Source organism: Panthera tigris, chromosome E1 (genome assembly GCF_018350195.1).
Source record: "Panthera tigris isolate Pti1 chromosome E1, P.tigris_Pti1_mat1.1, whole genome shotgun sequence".
NCBI lineage: Eukaryota > Metazoa > Chordata > Mammalia > Carnivora > Felidae > Panthera > Panthera tigris.
This window is the reverse complement of record NC_056673.1, coordinates 15,762,388-15,779,210: the sequence shown is the minus strand read 5'-3', so window position 1 is coordinate 15,779,210 and position 16,823 is coordinate 15,762,388. Positions and strand designations below refer to the sequence as shown.

Below are 16,823 nucleotides of genomic sequence, written 5' to 3'. Positions count from 1 at the left end.
GCAGTGATTCCCCATCCTGGCCCATCATCAGACTTCCCTGGGAGTTGGTTTTGCTTTATTTTGGACATAGATCTTCAGCCTTGGCCCCGGATCCCAAGACTCAGAGCATGACCTGGGCTTCTGTACTTTTCAAAAGCCCCCCAGGAGCTGGGTCCTATGATCACCCAGGTTCGGGAACCATTGTCTTGAAGGTAGGTGGGGCTGTGCCGTGGATAAGGTTCTGCCTTCATTCCTGGGTTTTAGCTCCAGATCCTATGTGTGTGTTAACAAATACTATTTGATGATAAAGCTGTCATGCCCTGCCGCTGTGAGGACTCTTGGGTCCGAAGTCTCAAGAAAGAATCTTAACGTTCTTACCACCTGTTGCCTGTTTCAGGTTTGGAATTCCCTTGGGGACCTAAGCCCTTCAGGGAAGTCATTGCGGGGCCCTTGCTTAGAAATAACGGACAGTCCCTGGAAAGCAGCAGCCTGGAGGGGTCTCACGTGGGAGTCTATTTCTCCGCACACTGGGTGAGTGTTCAGGCCCTCCTTAGTCCAGACGGAAGGAAGCAGCGATGTTGTCACTAAGACCAGTTGGGGTTGGCTTCTAGGGGTGTTACTGCTCGGGTATCACTTCCTGGTGTTCTTACTTCCTCCTGCACCTGATGCATGGCTTGCATGCCACGAGCGCTTATTATTTTGAATGATAATAGCAGCAAGAAAATTCTTCTTTTGACTGGTCTGAAAGGGTAGTCTTTCTCACCCATTCTGATGAGGCTTCTACTGGTCTCCAAGGGGGTTCATTTAAACTGCTGCCTGCTGGCACACCGTGGAGGTGAGAAGAGCCTATCCTGAATGCTCACCATTACAAGGGGCACGTTTGTTTCTGCCTCTTTAATAAGCTGGGTCTTGCTATCCCGGTCCTACTTGGGTCTTGCTTACTTGGCCTCTGCAGGCAGGAGAAGACGAAGGTACAGGGTCAAACCGTAGGATCTCACTCTCCTCTTTCAGTGTCCACCCTGCCGAAGCCTCACCCGGGTCCTGGTGGAATCCTACCGGAAGATCAAGGAGGCAGGCCAGAAATTTGAGATCATCTTTGTTAGTGCGGACAGGTAACGCGTGCTGGGGAAAGTGGCCGTGTGGTTCCCTTCCCCAAAGGTGGTTAAAATGCATTTCTTTTGCCTTACGCTTCTCGCCTGCTGAGTGTAGAGTGTGGAGATGGGAATTGGGGAAGGCGTATCTGGGATGATTGGCAGACAGATGCCTTTTAGATTTTCTCATGCAATTGTTTGAAGGGGAGCTGAGAAAAACCTGTTCTTGCTGTAAATATTGGGGCACGTCCCACTTCCGGCCTAGGTCATTTGAGGTTAGGATGCAATTTTCTGATTCGTTCAGCTTTATGGATTGTGATGAAAGGGTGTGGTGGGGGAGGGATGGAAAGAAAAGAACTGGAGGCTAATGGAATGTGACACCTATCTGGGATGGCTGTGCTATAATTTTTTTCCGCTCAGGCCTCGTGCTTCGCCTGGGGGCTGTCCTAAAAACCAGAAGGGCAGACATTCGTCCTGGAGTACGTCTGGTCCTTTTAGCCTCAGCTTCCTCTGCTGCAGGCCCCCTTGCTGGTTTTATTCATCAGTGACCTTCCTTCATCACAAAACTCCAACTCTGGTTCAGACCGAGCCACCAGGTGCTTCTGCTTCTCAAGTTCCTGTTCACAGAAGGATCTCTGAGATGCCAACACACTGAGGGCATTTTGTATCTTCTAAAAAAATTTTTTTAGTTTATTTATTTATTTTGAGAGAGACAGAGCTCACAGGAGGGGCAGAGAGAGAGAGAGAGAGAGAGAGAATCCCAAGCCCACTCCGTACTGCCAGTGCAGAGCCAAATGCGGGACTCGATCCCATGAACTGCGAGATCATGACCTGAGCCTAAATCAAGAGTCAGACGCTTAACCATCTGAGCCACCCAGGCGCCCCAGCATTTTGTATCTTTGATATCTGCACTGTGCCATGCTTGGTGTATTGGCCCATGGTCCAGCCCTGGTACTCCCAGCTCCCCATCTCTGCATGTAACTGGGGATAAGCAATCATCTCTCTTTTATTTTTATTTTTTTTTAATTTTTTAATGTTTATTTATTTTTGAGAGAGAGCACAGGAAGGGCAGAGAGAGGAAGATGCAGAATCCAAAGCAGGCTCCAGCCTCTGAGCTGTCAGCACAGAGCCTGATATGGGGCTCAAACTCACTAGTCATGAGATCATGATCTGAGCCGAAGTCAGGCACTTAACCCACTGGGCCACCCAGGTGCCACAGTCATCATTTTTTTTTAAAGCTTTAAAAAATATCAACTTTATTGAAGTGTAATTTACATACAATAAAATGCATACATTTTGGACATACAATTCAGTGAATATTGACCCATGTATGTACCCCTGTAATTGTCACAGTGAAGTATAGAACATTTCTGTCATTCACAAGGTGCCCTTGTGCCCCTTCTTGGTCAGTTCTCACCCCCAAACTCGAGCCCCAGGGAGCCCTTGATCTGCTTTTTATCACTTTGGATAGATCTGTCATTCCTAGAGTTGTTTATACATGGAATCATAGGTTTATGCTCAGTTAAAAGTGTGCTCCTGTACACAAGACTGTTATATGCACAATTTAGAACTATCACGGGGACCGCAATGTCCCTGTACATCTAGGCTTCTTATAAAACTACCACCTGCCCGTGTTGGAAACAGAAACTTGGGCATGAGTTTAACTGGTAGGATCCACAGGAACAGGCTACTTGAAATGGCCTAGTGGTTCAGTTCCCATCCGCCTGTCGTGTGGAGGCTGTTGCTGCACGGTAACCAGAAGGGGTAGAAAAATGCCCCCCTGTAGCCTGGTGTCTGAGGAGCGTGATGTTCAGAGGCGCTGGCATCTGCAGAGCCCTGGGTGTAACTTGGTGGAAGGTGGGGAGGACCCTGCGGTGGCACTTTCAGGGGTAACAGAGCCTTGTTTCCATGTGTGTCTCTGTAGGTCAGAGGACTCATTCAAACAGTACTTCAGTGAGATGCCCTGGCTCGCTGTCCCCTACACCGATGAGGCCCGGCGGTCACGCCTCAACCGGCTGTATGGAATCCAAGGTAGGCGTTCCCGACTCCCTGGGGATCCCTGGAGACCTGCTCATCTGGGCTCACCACCTCTTTGGCTTTTCTTTTAGAGGGAAAAGGACATCTTTATTTCCATTACATGTTCATGTTCCTTACCGTCTCAAAAATGACATGCTGTGAATTCTGCAATATGTAAATTACACCTCATTAAAGGCATTAAAAAAAAAAAAAGGACCAGCCCAGGTGAAACAGCTACTTCTCACCACCTGACCTGGTGGGTTCTCATGCCCTTGGGCTATGGAGCACACACTCCCAAATGACTTGGCCAGAATCCTGAGGGTTCTGTCAAACAGACCTAAGAGTGACCTTTGGTTCCATCAGTCAGACTCTCTAAGCCTCAGTTTCCTCATCTGCAAAATGGGCATGATAAATCCCTGCCACAAAGAATTGCTGGGAGCATTAAAAGGATAACGTACGTAAAGCACTTCATGGTTACTGAAGCACAAGAGTGAGGGCTGAGTGGCTGGTGCCTTCTTGGTGAGAAAACCAATGTCCTGAGAGTGTTGAAAACTGGGACTTGAAGTACTAATCATGGCATTTTTCAGAAATAATGATTATTAAGTGAGACGAATTGTGTTTTTATTCTCTGTTATGTGAAACCTCCTTCCCAGCCTTCATCCAGCCCAGTTTTCTCTTGGTAAAGCACTTAGTTGGCCTGTTAAGAATTAAATACATTCTTATGTGTCAATTACATCTCAATTTTAAAAGAAGAATTAAACTCATTTCCTTTGTAGCAGTACTACCAGATCCTGGTTAGCCCTAGACAGACACAGCTAATATCTGAGATCTCAGTGCTGCTTGTGTTATAGGGAGTGAAGAAAGAAAAAAAAAAAAGACAAAATTTAGCCACAAATTCCACAGCTAAGGAGAACTCATCAGGTTCTTTTTAAGCTTTTTCTTCACCATTTAGAGTGAGCATATGGCTCTGTTGGGAGCTAAAGTTTCCAAATAATTAATGTTTAATTTTAAATCAGTGCTTCTGCATTTCATATGTGCCTAAGAGTCCTCTAGGGACCTTGTGAAAATACAGACTCAGATTTCCTGGGTCTGGGTGGGGTGGGGCTGATAGTCTGCATTTCTAGCAAGCCCCCAAGTGACACTGATGCTGGTGGCCCAGGGACCACACTTTGGGTATTTATTTTTATTTTTAGAGAGAGAGAACACATTAACAAGCAGGGGAGAGGCAGAGAGAGAAGGAGAGAGAATCCCAAGCAGGCTCCAAGCTATCAGTGTGGAGCCCAACATGGGGCTCCATCCCATGACCATGTAATCATAATCTGAGCTGAAATCAAAAGTTGGATGCTCAAAAAAAAAAAAAGTTGGACGCTCAACCGAGCCAGCCAGGCATCCCATGGAGGCTCATGTCTCCTATTAATAAGAAAAGATGAAAGGAGCTCCCTTTCCAAACAAAAGCTGAGTGGTAATAACATTGTTTACTAGTCCAGAAGTGAAGGGACCAAGTTGAATAACTTAAAAGAAGATGCCACAGCTTTTTCCTTCCAGCACCGTGTTTGCACAGAGACTTACAACATGAGTGCCTAGACGTAGGAGCAGTATCTGTTGAGATGAGCATCAGGAATGACCTTTGGCCAGTGGTACTGAGCAGAGCATTAAATTGCCACTTTGTGAGGATAAGTAAAACTTCAGATCTCTCAATTCATTTATTCGTTCCTTCAACCACTGTTTACTGAGGGCTGTATTCTTCCAGACGTTGTGTTCTTCCAGACATGGGGGATACAATCTTGAGTAAAAATGGACCCAGTCCTGTGGCGCCTGGGTAGCTCAGTTGGTTAAGCGTCCGACTGTAGCTCGGATCATGTTCTCGTGGTTCATGGGTTCAAGCCCCACGTTGGGCTCTGTTGACAGCTCAGAGCCTGGAACCTGCTTCGGATTCTGTGTCTCCCTCTCTCTCTGCCCCTCTCCTGCTCACTGTCTGTCTCTCTCTCTTAAAAATAAACACTTAAAAATGAATGAATGAATAAATAAATAAATATACCTTCTTGCTTTTAGGATTCAAATCTTTACTCCAAAGGTAACTCTGTGTATTACTTAAAGGAGATGTGACCATCTTATTGTCATTGTACAGTGGGAAACGGGTGCAACCAGCCAGTGCGAGTGTTCCTCAGCCTCAGTTCTGGGGCTGTGACTAGAAGGTCTTGGAGGGACTCCAGGTGAGCCCCATTGGTAGGCTGACTAGTTCCAGGTCTTTCCTTAGCATTACCTAGACTTTGCTGCCCTTCAGTGCCCATGTCTACATGCAGCCGTGCCCCACTCCTTCCGAGGACCACAGATTTCTCATCTTGGTCCTTGCAGCAATACTGGGACATTCCTGAGTTTTCTCTCTTCCCTATTCCCCTTACACACCAGCAGGTGTCTTTGATGTCTGTCTTCTTCTAACTCCTCCAATCATGTTCTGGCTTCTCCTGTCCCTCTCTCCCAGCTTCTGTACATGTCTGTGTGCATGTATGTATTCACGCACAAATGAGTCACATAAGATGTGACTCTGTGTCACATGGTTGGGCCTTGGAACATACTGTCACTGATGACTGGGAGGCATCTTACATGTACATACCAAAAAGAATGTCGGCTGTCCTACCTCCACTAGGCATGGGGCCTCTTGGATCTTTGGGACATTGTTTCCTGTTTCTTGTCTTATTCTACCCTCACTGATACCACCACTCTAGTCTAGGCCACCAACAACCCAGTCCTGTCCCTACTTCCTACTGCTGAGTGACCTTGAGCTAGTTACTTAACCTGTCTCTCTCCTTTTTTTTAAGTTCATTTATTTTGGAGAGAGAGAGAGCATGAGCAGTGGAGGGGCAGAAAGAGAGGGGGAGAGAGGATCCCAAGCAGGCTGCACTGTCAGCACAGAGCACGACATGGGGCTTAAACTCATGAACTGTGAGATCATGACCTGGACTGAGAGCAAGAGTCGGATGCTTAACCAGCTGAGCCACCCGGGCACCCCACTTATCCTCTCTTTTCTCAGTAAAATTGGGAGGCTTCAGTGTTGGGTACAGAATAGGCATTTAATAAGCATTTAACTGATTAACTTGGGGGGAAAAGGAGGAAATTTCATTTTACAATAAAAAAGGTAACTTTTGGATGTCAAAAAGCTTAAACAAAGGCAACCAACAATATTAATAACATGTATGGCAAATAACCATAGGAAAACATCTTTCATAGGAAAAGATCTCTCCTTAGACACTAGTAAAAAAAGAGAATTTAGCCAAAAAAATGTATAAGATATGAGGTAGGCAATTCATCTAGTACATTGATATGATATAATCATATCATTTTCATGACATGGAAAATATTCAGCATACTTCCATGATTTACAAATGAAAACACTGAATTTGTATCTATCTCATTTGCAAAGAAGTCCCACCACCCCCACCATCTCCACCAAAAGATAACCCCCAGTGTAGGGAAGAGATCAGACTGCTAGTAGAAATGTAAATCAGGACAACCTTTCAGGAGAGCAATTGGCAATATACATCAAAGGCCTTTAAAAATCTACTAAACCTTTAATTTAGAAATCCCACTTGTGGAATTTCTGCTTAGGAAATTATCCTATAGTACCCAGCAGAAGCTGAGCTTCTCCTGAGCAAGTGGTGGATTTTTGTTTTTGTTTTTTTCTTTCACCTTTTATACATGTTGAATTTCATTGTGGACACCCACCCCCCACCACCCCGCCAGCATTTTTTTTTTTTTTTTTTTTTTGCTTTAGCCTCTGGAAAACCCAGAGCTGAATTTGTAACCACCTTTAGCAACTTTGCAAAGCTCACCTCTTTTGTTGCATGCCCTTGACCTTGGGTTCATTTGCTCTTCCTTCCCTGTTTTCACTTCCAGAAGGTATTTTCCTCTGTTTTTGTTGTATTATATCATGTACTTTTTAAGCAGCCTCTGATCCTTTTTGGCAGAAAGGGAGAGTAGATTTAAATGCATAGGAATCTCTTTCTTGAGCTCCCGCTAGCAACCAAGCCTGTGGACTGAACTCAGGTGGGAAATAAGAAACCAGAAGAGTAGCCCAGTGCTGCCCTTGAGTGGACGGGAGGAGATTTACATTAGGAAATACCTAGAGAGCAGAGTATGACAATGTCTTGAGGAACTACAAAGTGTTGGTCCAGTCGGTGCCATTTTGTTCATAGAAGTCTCCATAGAAGACTGACACTTGTCCCAGAGGGCAGAGCAGGTGCTGGGCCTCACTTGGCTGCTCTGCTCCACCACGAGGCCACTTCACACAGAGGCACCTTTCTTCCTGAACGTGTGCCATCAATGAGCAGAATCTTTTCTCTCCGAGGTAGGGAGCTGCCCTTTCCTGGATGTGGGGGCCAGCGTGATGTAGGTATTCCTGATGGTCAGTGCTAAGGCTGTAGGGTCACTTGAAGCTAATAATTACCAAAAGATCGTCTATATCATGCATAGGTAGTTTGAGGTGGCCGTCTGTGCCCCCTGTCTCTGCTCTGTGAGGTACTTGGCACAGAACAGAGACCTCATAAGGAAAGATCACAAGCTCTGCAAGATTCAACACAAGTTTTGGACACACTCCTAGGGCTGGGGGGTGCCCTGTAAAATGTTGGGTAGGGCACAGAAAAATTAAATCAATCATTTTCTGTCTGCCTTCAGATAGCCAAGAAGGGAACTCTTGGATTCCCCAGCTGTCAGCCTATAAATATTATATATTTACACCTATAAATAAACCTATAAATAAATATTACAGACGTAAGAGCCGCAGTTGTTAGGCGTGGCTTAGACAGCCAGAAAGTGGCTGACCATGACTGAGGAAGAAGAGAAGGGGGAGTTCTCAGAGACGCACTGGTTTGGTTTCATCTCTTAAGGCCCAGGCGGTGTGGGGACGAGAAGTACACATGTGGTCACGACTTCCAGGAGCCCTCAGTTGAGGACCACAAAGCTGACCTGGAGAGGCCCTGTGGCCAGGCAAGCAGAGGCCATCCAGCCACAGTGAAAGAATGTGAGATTCAGGCCGAACCCAGTGCCAGCCAGCCAGCGTCCTCTGCATTGGGCCAGCCCCACTGCTCCCCATCTGCTGGCTCCATGGCATACGGTCCCTGCCATCTGTGCTAGTCTCTCTTCAGGGAGGACCTGCCTGCTCTCCCAGCTCCTACCTCCTGCTTCCTCACTGTCAGGTTTATAGTCTCCCTGGCACAGGGTTTGTGCTGACTGCTTCCTTCGACCACTTAGGACTCACTCCTGCAGGCATCCTGGCAGGTATTGCCTGCTGACCTTGATCTGTCTGCCTCCAGCCCTGTCAAGCCAGACATGCACTAAAGCACAGGATCCTTCTCAAAGTAGCATCTCATGAAGAGCCATGCAATGGACTAATCTGAGTCCAGGTGAGACTCTGGCTTGGAGCTGTTGAACCAGGAGGGCTTCACTGAAGAGATGGCTCTGGAGGATGGGATTTAGATAGGGAGTGTCTGGGGCAAAGGCCAGAGTGGGATACTGTAGTGTATTGTAGGGCAGAGTGTGCAATAAGGTCAACGGTGCCACATCTTAGAGGGCCTTGAGCACCATGCCGAGGTCCTTGAACTTGTGATCAATGAGATAGTGGTACTTAATCTAGACCAGAAGAGAAATCCCAGAGGCAGATTGTCTGCTGATATTTCTGATGGACACATTGAGTGCCCACCGTGACCAGCCTCACACTGGGCTTCAGGCCTACCTATGGCGAGAGGGAGGCTGCTCCCTCAGGCTCTGGGACAGGTGGCCCAGGTGGCTTCTGCAGCCCAGTGCCCATCTCCCTGCCTCTGCCTCCCTCTAGCCTCACAGGGTCACTTAGTGTCTTCTGCTTCGTGGCATTATGGGGGTTCCATGTGCATTAGAAGGCCTGGTTTCTGTTAGAGGCACACGTTGTTAGTAAGTTCTTGTGCAGCGTTTCGTAACGATCTTACCAGTCAGCGATACTGTGCTTACAAGTACACATATACCTCAAGAGGTATCGTGGGTTCAGTACTAGACCACCATAATAAAGCATAGTCTCAGTAAAGCCAAATTAATTTTTTGGTTTTTCATTGCCTATAAAAGTTATGTTTACACTACATTGTAGTCTTTTAAATATTTATTTTTGAGAGAGAGAGAGCACGAACAGAAGAGGGACAGAGAGAGAGGGGGACAGAGGATCTGAAGCAGGCTCCGTGCTGACAGGACAGAGCCTGATACAGGACTCAAACTCACGAACCATGAGATCGTGACCTGAGCCAAAGTTGGACACTCAATCGACTGAGCCACCCAGGCCTCCCTACAGTGTAGTCTTTTTATTGAGTGTTTATTATGTGCTCAATATGGTTCCATTTTCATATGTATTAAGTCAGTTAATCCTCACCATGTGATCAACACCATGTGATAAAATTGTTAGCCTGTAAAGTGTGCAATAGCATTATGTCTAAAAAATGACATACATACCTTAATCAAAAAATAATTTGTTGCCAGAAAATGCCAGCCATCATCTGAGCTTTCAACGAGTTGTAATCACTGATCACAGATCACCATAACAAGTGTAATAATGATGAAAAAGCTTAAAATATTGCAAGAATTCCTGAAATGTTGACCGAGAGACATGAAATGAGCAAATGTTGTTGGAAAAATGGTGCCAGTGAGGGTGCCTGGGTGGCTCATTCGGTTAAGCATCTGACTTTAGCTTAGGTCGTGATCTCACAGTTTATGAGCTTGAGCCCCACATCAGGTTCTGTGCTGACAGCTCAGAGCCTGGAGCCGCTTCGGATTCAGTGTCTCCCTCTCTCTTTGCCCCTCCCCTGCTCATGCTCTGTCTCTCTCTCTTGCAAAAAAATAAATAGTAAACATTAAAAAAAGTTTTTTTTTAATGGCGCACCAATGGCCTTGCTTGAACAGAATTGCCACATACCTTCAGTTTATAAACACACACACACACACACACTATCTCTGAGGTGCGGTAAAGTGACGTGAAATAAAACGAGGTGTGCCTGTGCAGATGAGTTTTCGTATCAAACTGCCTCTGACTACCCAACCAGAAGGTAGAAAAGCGCATGGCCTGTTCTGGGGTGGGGGGTGGGGGTTGCAGGGAACAGCATTGCACAGGCTGGAACAGAGCAGAGTGATGAGGGTGTGGAGCAGGGGCTGGCCCTGGACTCCCCTGGTGACCACGAGCTGAGCTCCGGTGCCGTCCCCTTCCTCCCTGTTGGTGTCCCACGGCGCAGTCTCTCCTGAGGTCCCTGTTCCTTCCTCTCTGCCATGAAATACCTCTTTTATGTCGGCAGGTGCATCACTTAGAATGTCTGGGCATCTCCCCCATCGCCTTTCTTCTTTCTTGTTAGAAGAAATACCAGCTGGGCTTTCTGAGATTCTGCCTTTGTTCTTCTAGAGTCTTGCTCTTGCCTCTTGCAGTTTTCCTTCTCTTTCTTACCTCCTTGTCTCTCTTTCTCTATTAGCTCCTTGCCATCCACTTCACGGAATGCTCGGGTCTCTCTTAGCTGTAAATGCTGCTGGCTCGGGCTGCTCGGGCTGCCATAATGCCCACCATGGCTTAACTAGCCGACATTGGTTTCTCACAGTGCTGGAGATTCGATTCCAAGTGACAGCTTGATTTCTGGCTTGTAGATGGCCACCCTCTTGCTGGGTCCTCACATGATGGAGAGAAAGCTCTGGTGTCTCTTCTCTTCTTATAAGGACACTAGCCCTATCCAATCAGGGCCCCATCCTTAAGACCTCATTTAACCTTTATCACCTCCTCACAGGCCCCATCCCCAGGTTAGGCCTTCAAATATGAATTTGGGGGTAACACATTCAGTCCCAAACAGCTACCATTCCTCTCTCTTTTTGTCGAACATCAAAATTCTCAAGAAAAAAAACATAAAATAAGATGAGTTAAAAAAATTCTCAAGCCATTTCCTTGGCTTCTACCACGTGACCTGCCTCGTGCTACAAGGGCCACCAGCATGGTAAGGTCGTGGCCCCTGTCCTCGTGGAGCTCAGAGAATCTGCTTCACCTCTTGTTCTTTTGGCCCATTACTGAGCTGCCACTGGCCTCTCAGGTCACCGACACCTCCTGGTCATGTTTTATTTAATAAATAATAGTCATGTGCGTGTCATATGCCAGGTGTTTGTCTGCTGATGAACTAAAAAAAAAAAAATGTCTCTGACCTCATGGAGCTTACATTCTGGCAGAAAGAGATAGGCAGTAAACATAATTTTTAAAAGCAAAGTGGGGGCGCCCGGGTGGGTCAGTCAGTGAAGCATCTGACTCTTGATTTTGGCTCAGGTCATGATCTCACAGTTGTGAGATCCAGTCCCGTGTTGGTCTCCGTGCTGGGTGTGGAGCCTGCTTAAGATTCTGTCTCTCCCTCTGCTCCACTCCCACTGGCGTGCACACGTGCATGCTCTCAAAAAAAAATAATAGTGTGTGTGGTGTATTGAGTTATGAGAACTATGGATTAAAACTAGAGCAAGGTAAAGGAATTGGGAGGACAAGGGTGGGTCACAATTTCAAATACGGTGGTTAGGATCAACTCCATGGAGAAGGTGATGAGAAAATTAACCTTGTGGTTCTCTGAGAGAGAAAACTATCCCAGGCAGAGGGAACAGCCAGTGCGAAGGCTCTGGGACAGAAGTATGCCTGACGTGTTTATGGAACAGTGAGGCCAGTGTAGCTGGAACAGGATGAGCAAGGGGAATTTGGGGGTGCTTAGACTAGAGAGGGTCCCATAAGGACCTTTGTTAATAGGACTTTGGCTTTCACACTGAGTGAAGTGGGCCAGCAAGGGTGGGGGGTGTTGGGCAGAGGAGTCCCATAATCTAATGGTAGGGTCCCTCTGGTTGGTTGTTGTGCCGAGAAGCAGGGAGAGCCATTGGGACGTTGTTGTAGTCATCCAGGGACAAAATGGTGGTGCTCCGGGAGGGATAGTAGCAACAGGAGTGGCAAGATGTGGCTGGTTCTGTACAGAGGTTGATGGTAGAGTCTTAGAATTTGCTGACAGACTCGATGTGGAGGGTGAGAGTAAAGGAAGAGTCAAGACAGCACCACGGCTTCCTGCCCAAGCAGCTGAGGGAAGGCGTCCCTGTCAGCAGAGCTGGGAAAGCCTTGTGTGTTGGATGCAGGGCATGTGGACAGCAGCGATATGGAATTCAGTTGAACAATAGTTTAATTCTGACCATGTTGAATTTGACCGAGTGGTGGTGTAGATGCAGCAGTCTGGAATTGGGAGGGAGGTGGGCCTTGAGATATAAATGTGGCATTTTCTTTTTTGTTTCTTTTTTTTCCTAATGTTTATTTATTTTTGAGAGAGAGAGAGACAGAGAGTGCAGCCAGGGGAGCAGCAGAGAGAGGGAGACACAGAATCCAAAGCAGGCTCCAGGCTCTGAGCTGTCAGCACAGAGTCTCACACGGGGCTCAAACTCATGAACCGTGAAATCATGACCTGAGTTGAAGTCAGACAATTAACCTACTGAGCCACCCAGATGCCCCTAAATGTGGCCTTTTCCACTTGATCTGTGGTTACATTGCAAGCCTAAAATCGGATGAGGCCACACTATTGACCTCCCCATTCTCCTCTTGCTTCATTTGCTTTTGTTTTCAGACACTTTGGGCTACCCCTAAAATCCTTTCTTCTTCCTTTCACATCACCCCCACTCCTGGCTGTTTCCTGCCCCGCTGTCTCTTGGATTTCTCCTCTGCCATGTCCTCTGAGGGGTCCTGTCTAGGGCTCTTCTCCCTGTGTTCTCAGGGTTCCTTTATACCTAGCACGCCTCCTTTCCTCTGCTCCACCTCGTCCTCCTCTGCCCCAGTGTGCTGTATGCGTCAACATGGCAGAGCAGCTCCAAGTGAACCTTCCAGAAGATCTACTCTCATAGTAATGTTCATCCCCCGCCAAGAAGCCCTCATGGCTGTGGTTCTCCACAGTCTGGTCTCAACCACCTTTCCAGCTCTACTTCTTCCTGCTCCCCTATCTACACCGTCCTCCCCCCATCCCTGCCATCTCTCATGGCCTCCCTCCCCAGCCCTCCATCACCATTCTCCACATCCTCCCCATCCTCCCAGCTCGAATGCTGCCTCCCCAGTGCCTTCCCTCATGGAGCAAACCTCCCTCTTCCGAACTCCTGTGCTTGTGTGATCTCTTGTCATGTGTCACGTTCCCATGTGTAGTTCCACAGGTGGACTCTCTTCTCGGGGATCAGCTGCTCCTTTAGGACAAGGAGTGGGGACATGTAGGTTCCAAACCTGGAGTTCTTTTCCTTTCTTCCCTACCTTCCTCCCTCCTCCCTCTTCCCTCCTTTCTTTCCTTTCTGGTTCATTCAGGCTTTTCTTCAGCAATCATTTCTTGGACACCTGCTGTGGCTTTGAGCCAGATCCTGAGGCAAAGGTGACTGGTACCTGCCCTCCAGCTGGGCTGGAGACACAGGGAACACCATGTTCCTTACAGGGGTGCTCTGTCCCCACGCACCTCAATACACCGGGGATAGTCTCCACCTTTGGACCCCTTGTGGTTCCCGCCCCTGGTTTGGTATCACTGCTGATGGCCTCTCTCGAGTCTTGGAAGGGGGCAGCTCCTTGCCAGGCTGTACCATCCCCTGGCTGGATTTCGCTTTTGCTTGCATCTGAGGATATTTAAATGCCACCGGTCTAGCTCTGCTACCTTTGAACTTGAAGGAATTGTCTATTCTTTTATACTCACCGTAGCATCACAGAACTCTGAAAATTATTTTTGATTGAACTCTATTTCTGAGTCTTGTGTGACTCTGTGGTTACAACTTCCAAAGTCATTCAACAGGTGTATTTATATGTATGTCTGTATTTTCTGAGCTGTTTTTACTCACAACACTCATTTAAAAAAAAAAAAAAGATTTTACTTTTAAGTAATCTCTCCATCCAACATGGGGCTCAAACTCACAACCCTGAGGTCAAGAGTTGCATACTCCACTGATTGAGGCAACCAGGCGCCCCTACTCACAACACTTCTGATACCAAATATGTGTGAGTGGTTCCCTCTCCCCAACACCAACCTCCTGGGTTCTCTGGGTGTCCTGCAAGTCGACTGAATTCTGACACCGTTGACCTGGAGTTAGTGGCAGATCCCACGGGTCAAGGGCTCAGTCCCACCAGAATCCCCACACTTCAGACATTAATATCGTTAAGTCCAGGCATCCTATACTTCTGACCAATTGGCCATAAATCAGGGGTTCCCATGACCCCCTCTTTGGGTTTAGTCCTTTGCTAGAATGTCCTACAGAACTCAGGAAAACAGTTGATTTACTATCATCAGTCTATTGGAAGAGCTGGATGGGACTGATGCATAGGTATATGGGAAGGGGCACAGAGCCCCCATGTCCTCAATGCACACCACCCTCCCAGCACCCCCATGGATTCAGCCCTCCCCGCTCAGCTCTCTCTGACCCCACCAATTAGTGGTCTTTATGGAGATTTCATTACACAGATACAATCAATTAAATCATTGACCATTGTTTTTTTTTTATGTTTATTTATTTTGAGAGAGCACACATGCATGCATGAGTCGGGGAGGGGCAGAGAAAGAGGGAGAGAGAGAATCCCAAGCAGGCTCTGCACTGTCAGTGCAGAGCCCGATATGGGACTCAAACTCATGAACTGTGAGATCATGACCTAAGCTCAAACCAAGAGTCCCGGACGCTTAACTGACTGAGCCATCCAGGCATCCCCATTGACCATTGTTGATTAGCTCAACCTCCAACCTTCCTTCCCCAGAGGTCAGGGGGTCCATCTGGAAGTTGCAACCTTCTCATCAGGCCTTTCTGGCAACCAGCCCCCACCTTCTGAAGTTATTTAAGGGCTCCCCCACCATTGGTCAACTCCTTACACACAACACACTTGTCACTCCCAGATTTCAAGGGCCTCAGAAGCTCCTGTCGCAGGCTCTGAGACCAAATGTTGTAAGACCAAATATCGCAACAAAGAATGTCCCTCTCACCCCTGCCACTGAGGAAATTACAAGGGTTTTAGGAGCTTGGTGTCAGGAACTGGGGATGAAGACCACATGTGTATTTCTTATATTACAGTATCATCGTGTGCACACACTCCAGACATACACAGGGGCAGTAGAGAGGTCCTGCTGTTTTGAGTATCCAGTCTTCAATGAATCCTGCAAGGCTGTGTGTGGGAGAGTTCATGCTCCCCGCCTGACTCTCTGTGTGCCCTGGGCTGGGTGTCTCCCCCGGAAGCATTCTGAAGGCGCTTTCACAGAGCAGTGCCAGGTACATTCCCCTGCCCACCCCCAAGGTGAGCCACCTCCACCTGGCCTGGTCTGTGCTTTACAGCGAGCGAGTAACTTGATCTTGACGGTCACTTTGTGTATTGAGGCACGTGAGGACAGAGCTCCCCTGTGTTATCCTGACAGACTCGGATGAAAGTGGGTAATGCGGAAAGAACCCGGGGTCCTCTGGGCATCCCGCAAGCTGGACTTACAGCATCTGTGGATTGCGAGCCCCACCCAGTAGTACACTGAAGGAGGCCTTGTTGAGGTGCCCGCCCGTCTAGGCGGCCATGCGAGAGTCTGGATCTTGAGGTCGTCGCAGAGCCTGCCGCAGGCCTTGATGAGCCTGGCCAGGCCGAAAGTCGCGCCGCTGCGGGCAGCTGGTCACTGGCTCCCTCTAGGCTCTGGACTGAGCCCAGGCTGTGTTGACCAGCAGGCTTCACCAGGCCACCCGGGCTCACCGAGGCCCTGGCACTTGGCCTCATCTGTTTCCTTTGTCTCAGGGGAGTAGCCAGGTTACGCTGAGCCCTAGGCCTCCCTACCCCAACTGCTTTATGCAGACTGGGGAATTTGGAGCCCTATAAGTGGTTTTAAATGCCTTTCTAAGGAAAGGGTTTAGACATACTTGGCAAAAGGCAAATCCCATTAGCAATTGTCTAACTAATCCGGGCTGTCAGGGAACACCGTGTTCTTTGCAGGGAGGCTTAGCGCCCCTTCTCTCCTGGGTTGGGGGGCCCTAGTGTTTTGTTCCTCCTCTCCTCCCCTGGCCCCAACCTCTGGGGAGGGCAGACAGCCTAAGGTCTGTGTAGGGCCGAGTGGACAGACGGACAGATGTAGGCCCTGCCTCTGGGAAAACAGCCCCCGAGGTGGATGGTGCCTTCAGTCCAGCTGCTGGGGGGGCAGAGGGGGGGAGGGGGAGGCAGCAGTGTGAGGGCTATTTGCTGCAGGATATGTCGCTTATGTGGCTTTTCTGTCGCCCTCTTTCCCTGCTCATCTTTCTGCTTCTCTTCCCCTTTCCCTCCTTCCTGTTCCATTTCCTGCCATTCTCTTCTCTCTTTCCCTAACTTTGCCCTCTTCCCCGCCCCTTTCAAAACATGAATTTGAGGCAGAACCTATTTATTGTATAGAAACGGGGGGCTCCTAGGGTGGCTCAGTCGGTTAAGCGTCCAACTTTGGCTTAGGTCATGCACTCACGGTTCGTGGGTTCGAGCCCCGTGTCAGTTCTGTGCTGACAGCTCAGAACCTGAAGCCCGCTTTGGATTCTGTGTCTCCCTCTCTCTCTGCCCCTCCCTGGCTCACATGCTGTCTCTCTCTCTCTCTCTCTCTCTCTCTCTCTCTCTCTCTCAAAAATAAATAATAATAAAAATATTTTTTTAAATTGTTATTATGTAGAAACAAAGCATTTGGAGATTGTGTTTTTCAGTCATTAGAGTGTGAGGGGCCAATGCTGGTGTTTTTAATAGATCTCAGGAAT

General features: G+C 48.0%; 1 protein-coding gene and 1 non-coding gene across 3 annotated transcripts in view; both read left to right on the top strand.

Annotated features, from left to right (window-relative positions):
- The window catches only part of NXN (nucleoredoxin), a 159,309-nt gene that overhangs the window by 130,829 nt on the left and 11,657 nt on the right, over positions 1-16,823 (top strand). For both annotated transcript variants that reach the window (XM_042967610.1, XM_042967611.1), the window contains 3 exons: positions 377-510; positions 991-1,091; positions 2,995-3,101. In XM_042967610.1, coding sequence (XP_042823544.1) covers positions 377-510; positions 991-1,091; positions 2,995-3,101 — 342 coding nt within the window. The remainder of the gene's footprint in view (positions 1-376; positions 511-990; positions 1,092-2,994; positions 3,102-16,823) is intronic.
- Positions 4,900-4,984, top strand: TRNAY-GUA. The gene has a single exon. It is a non-coding gene; the product is annotated as a tRNA-Tyr (tRNA).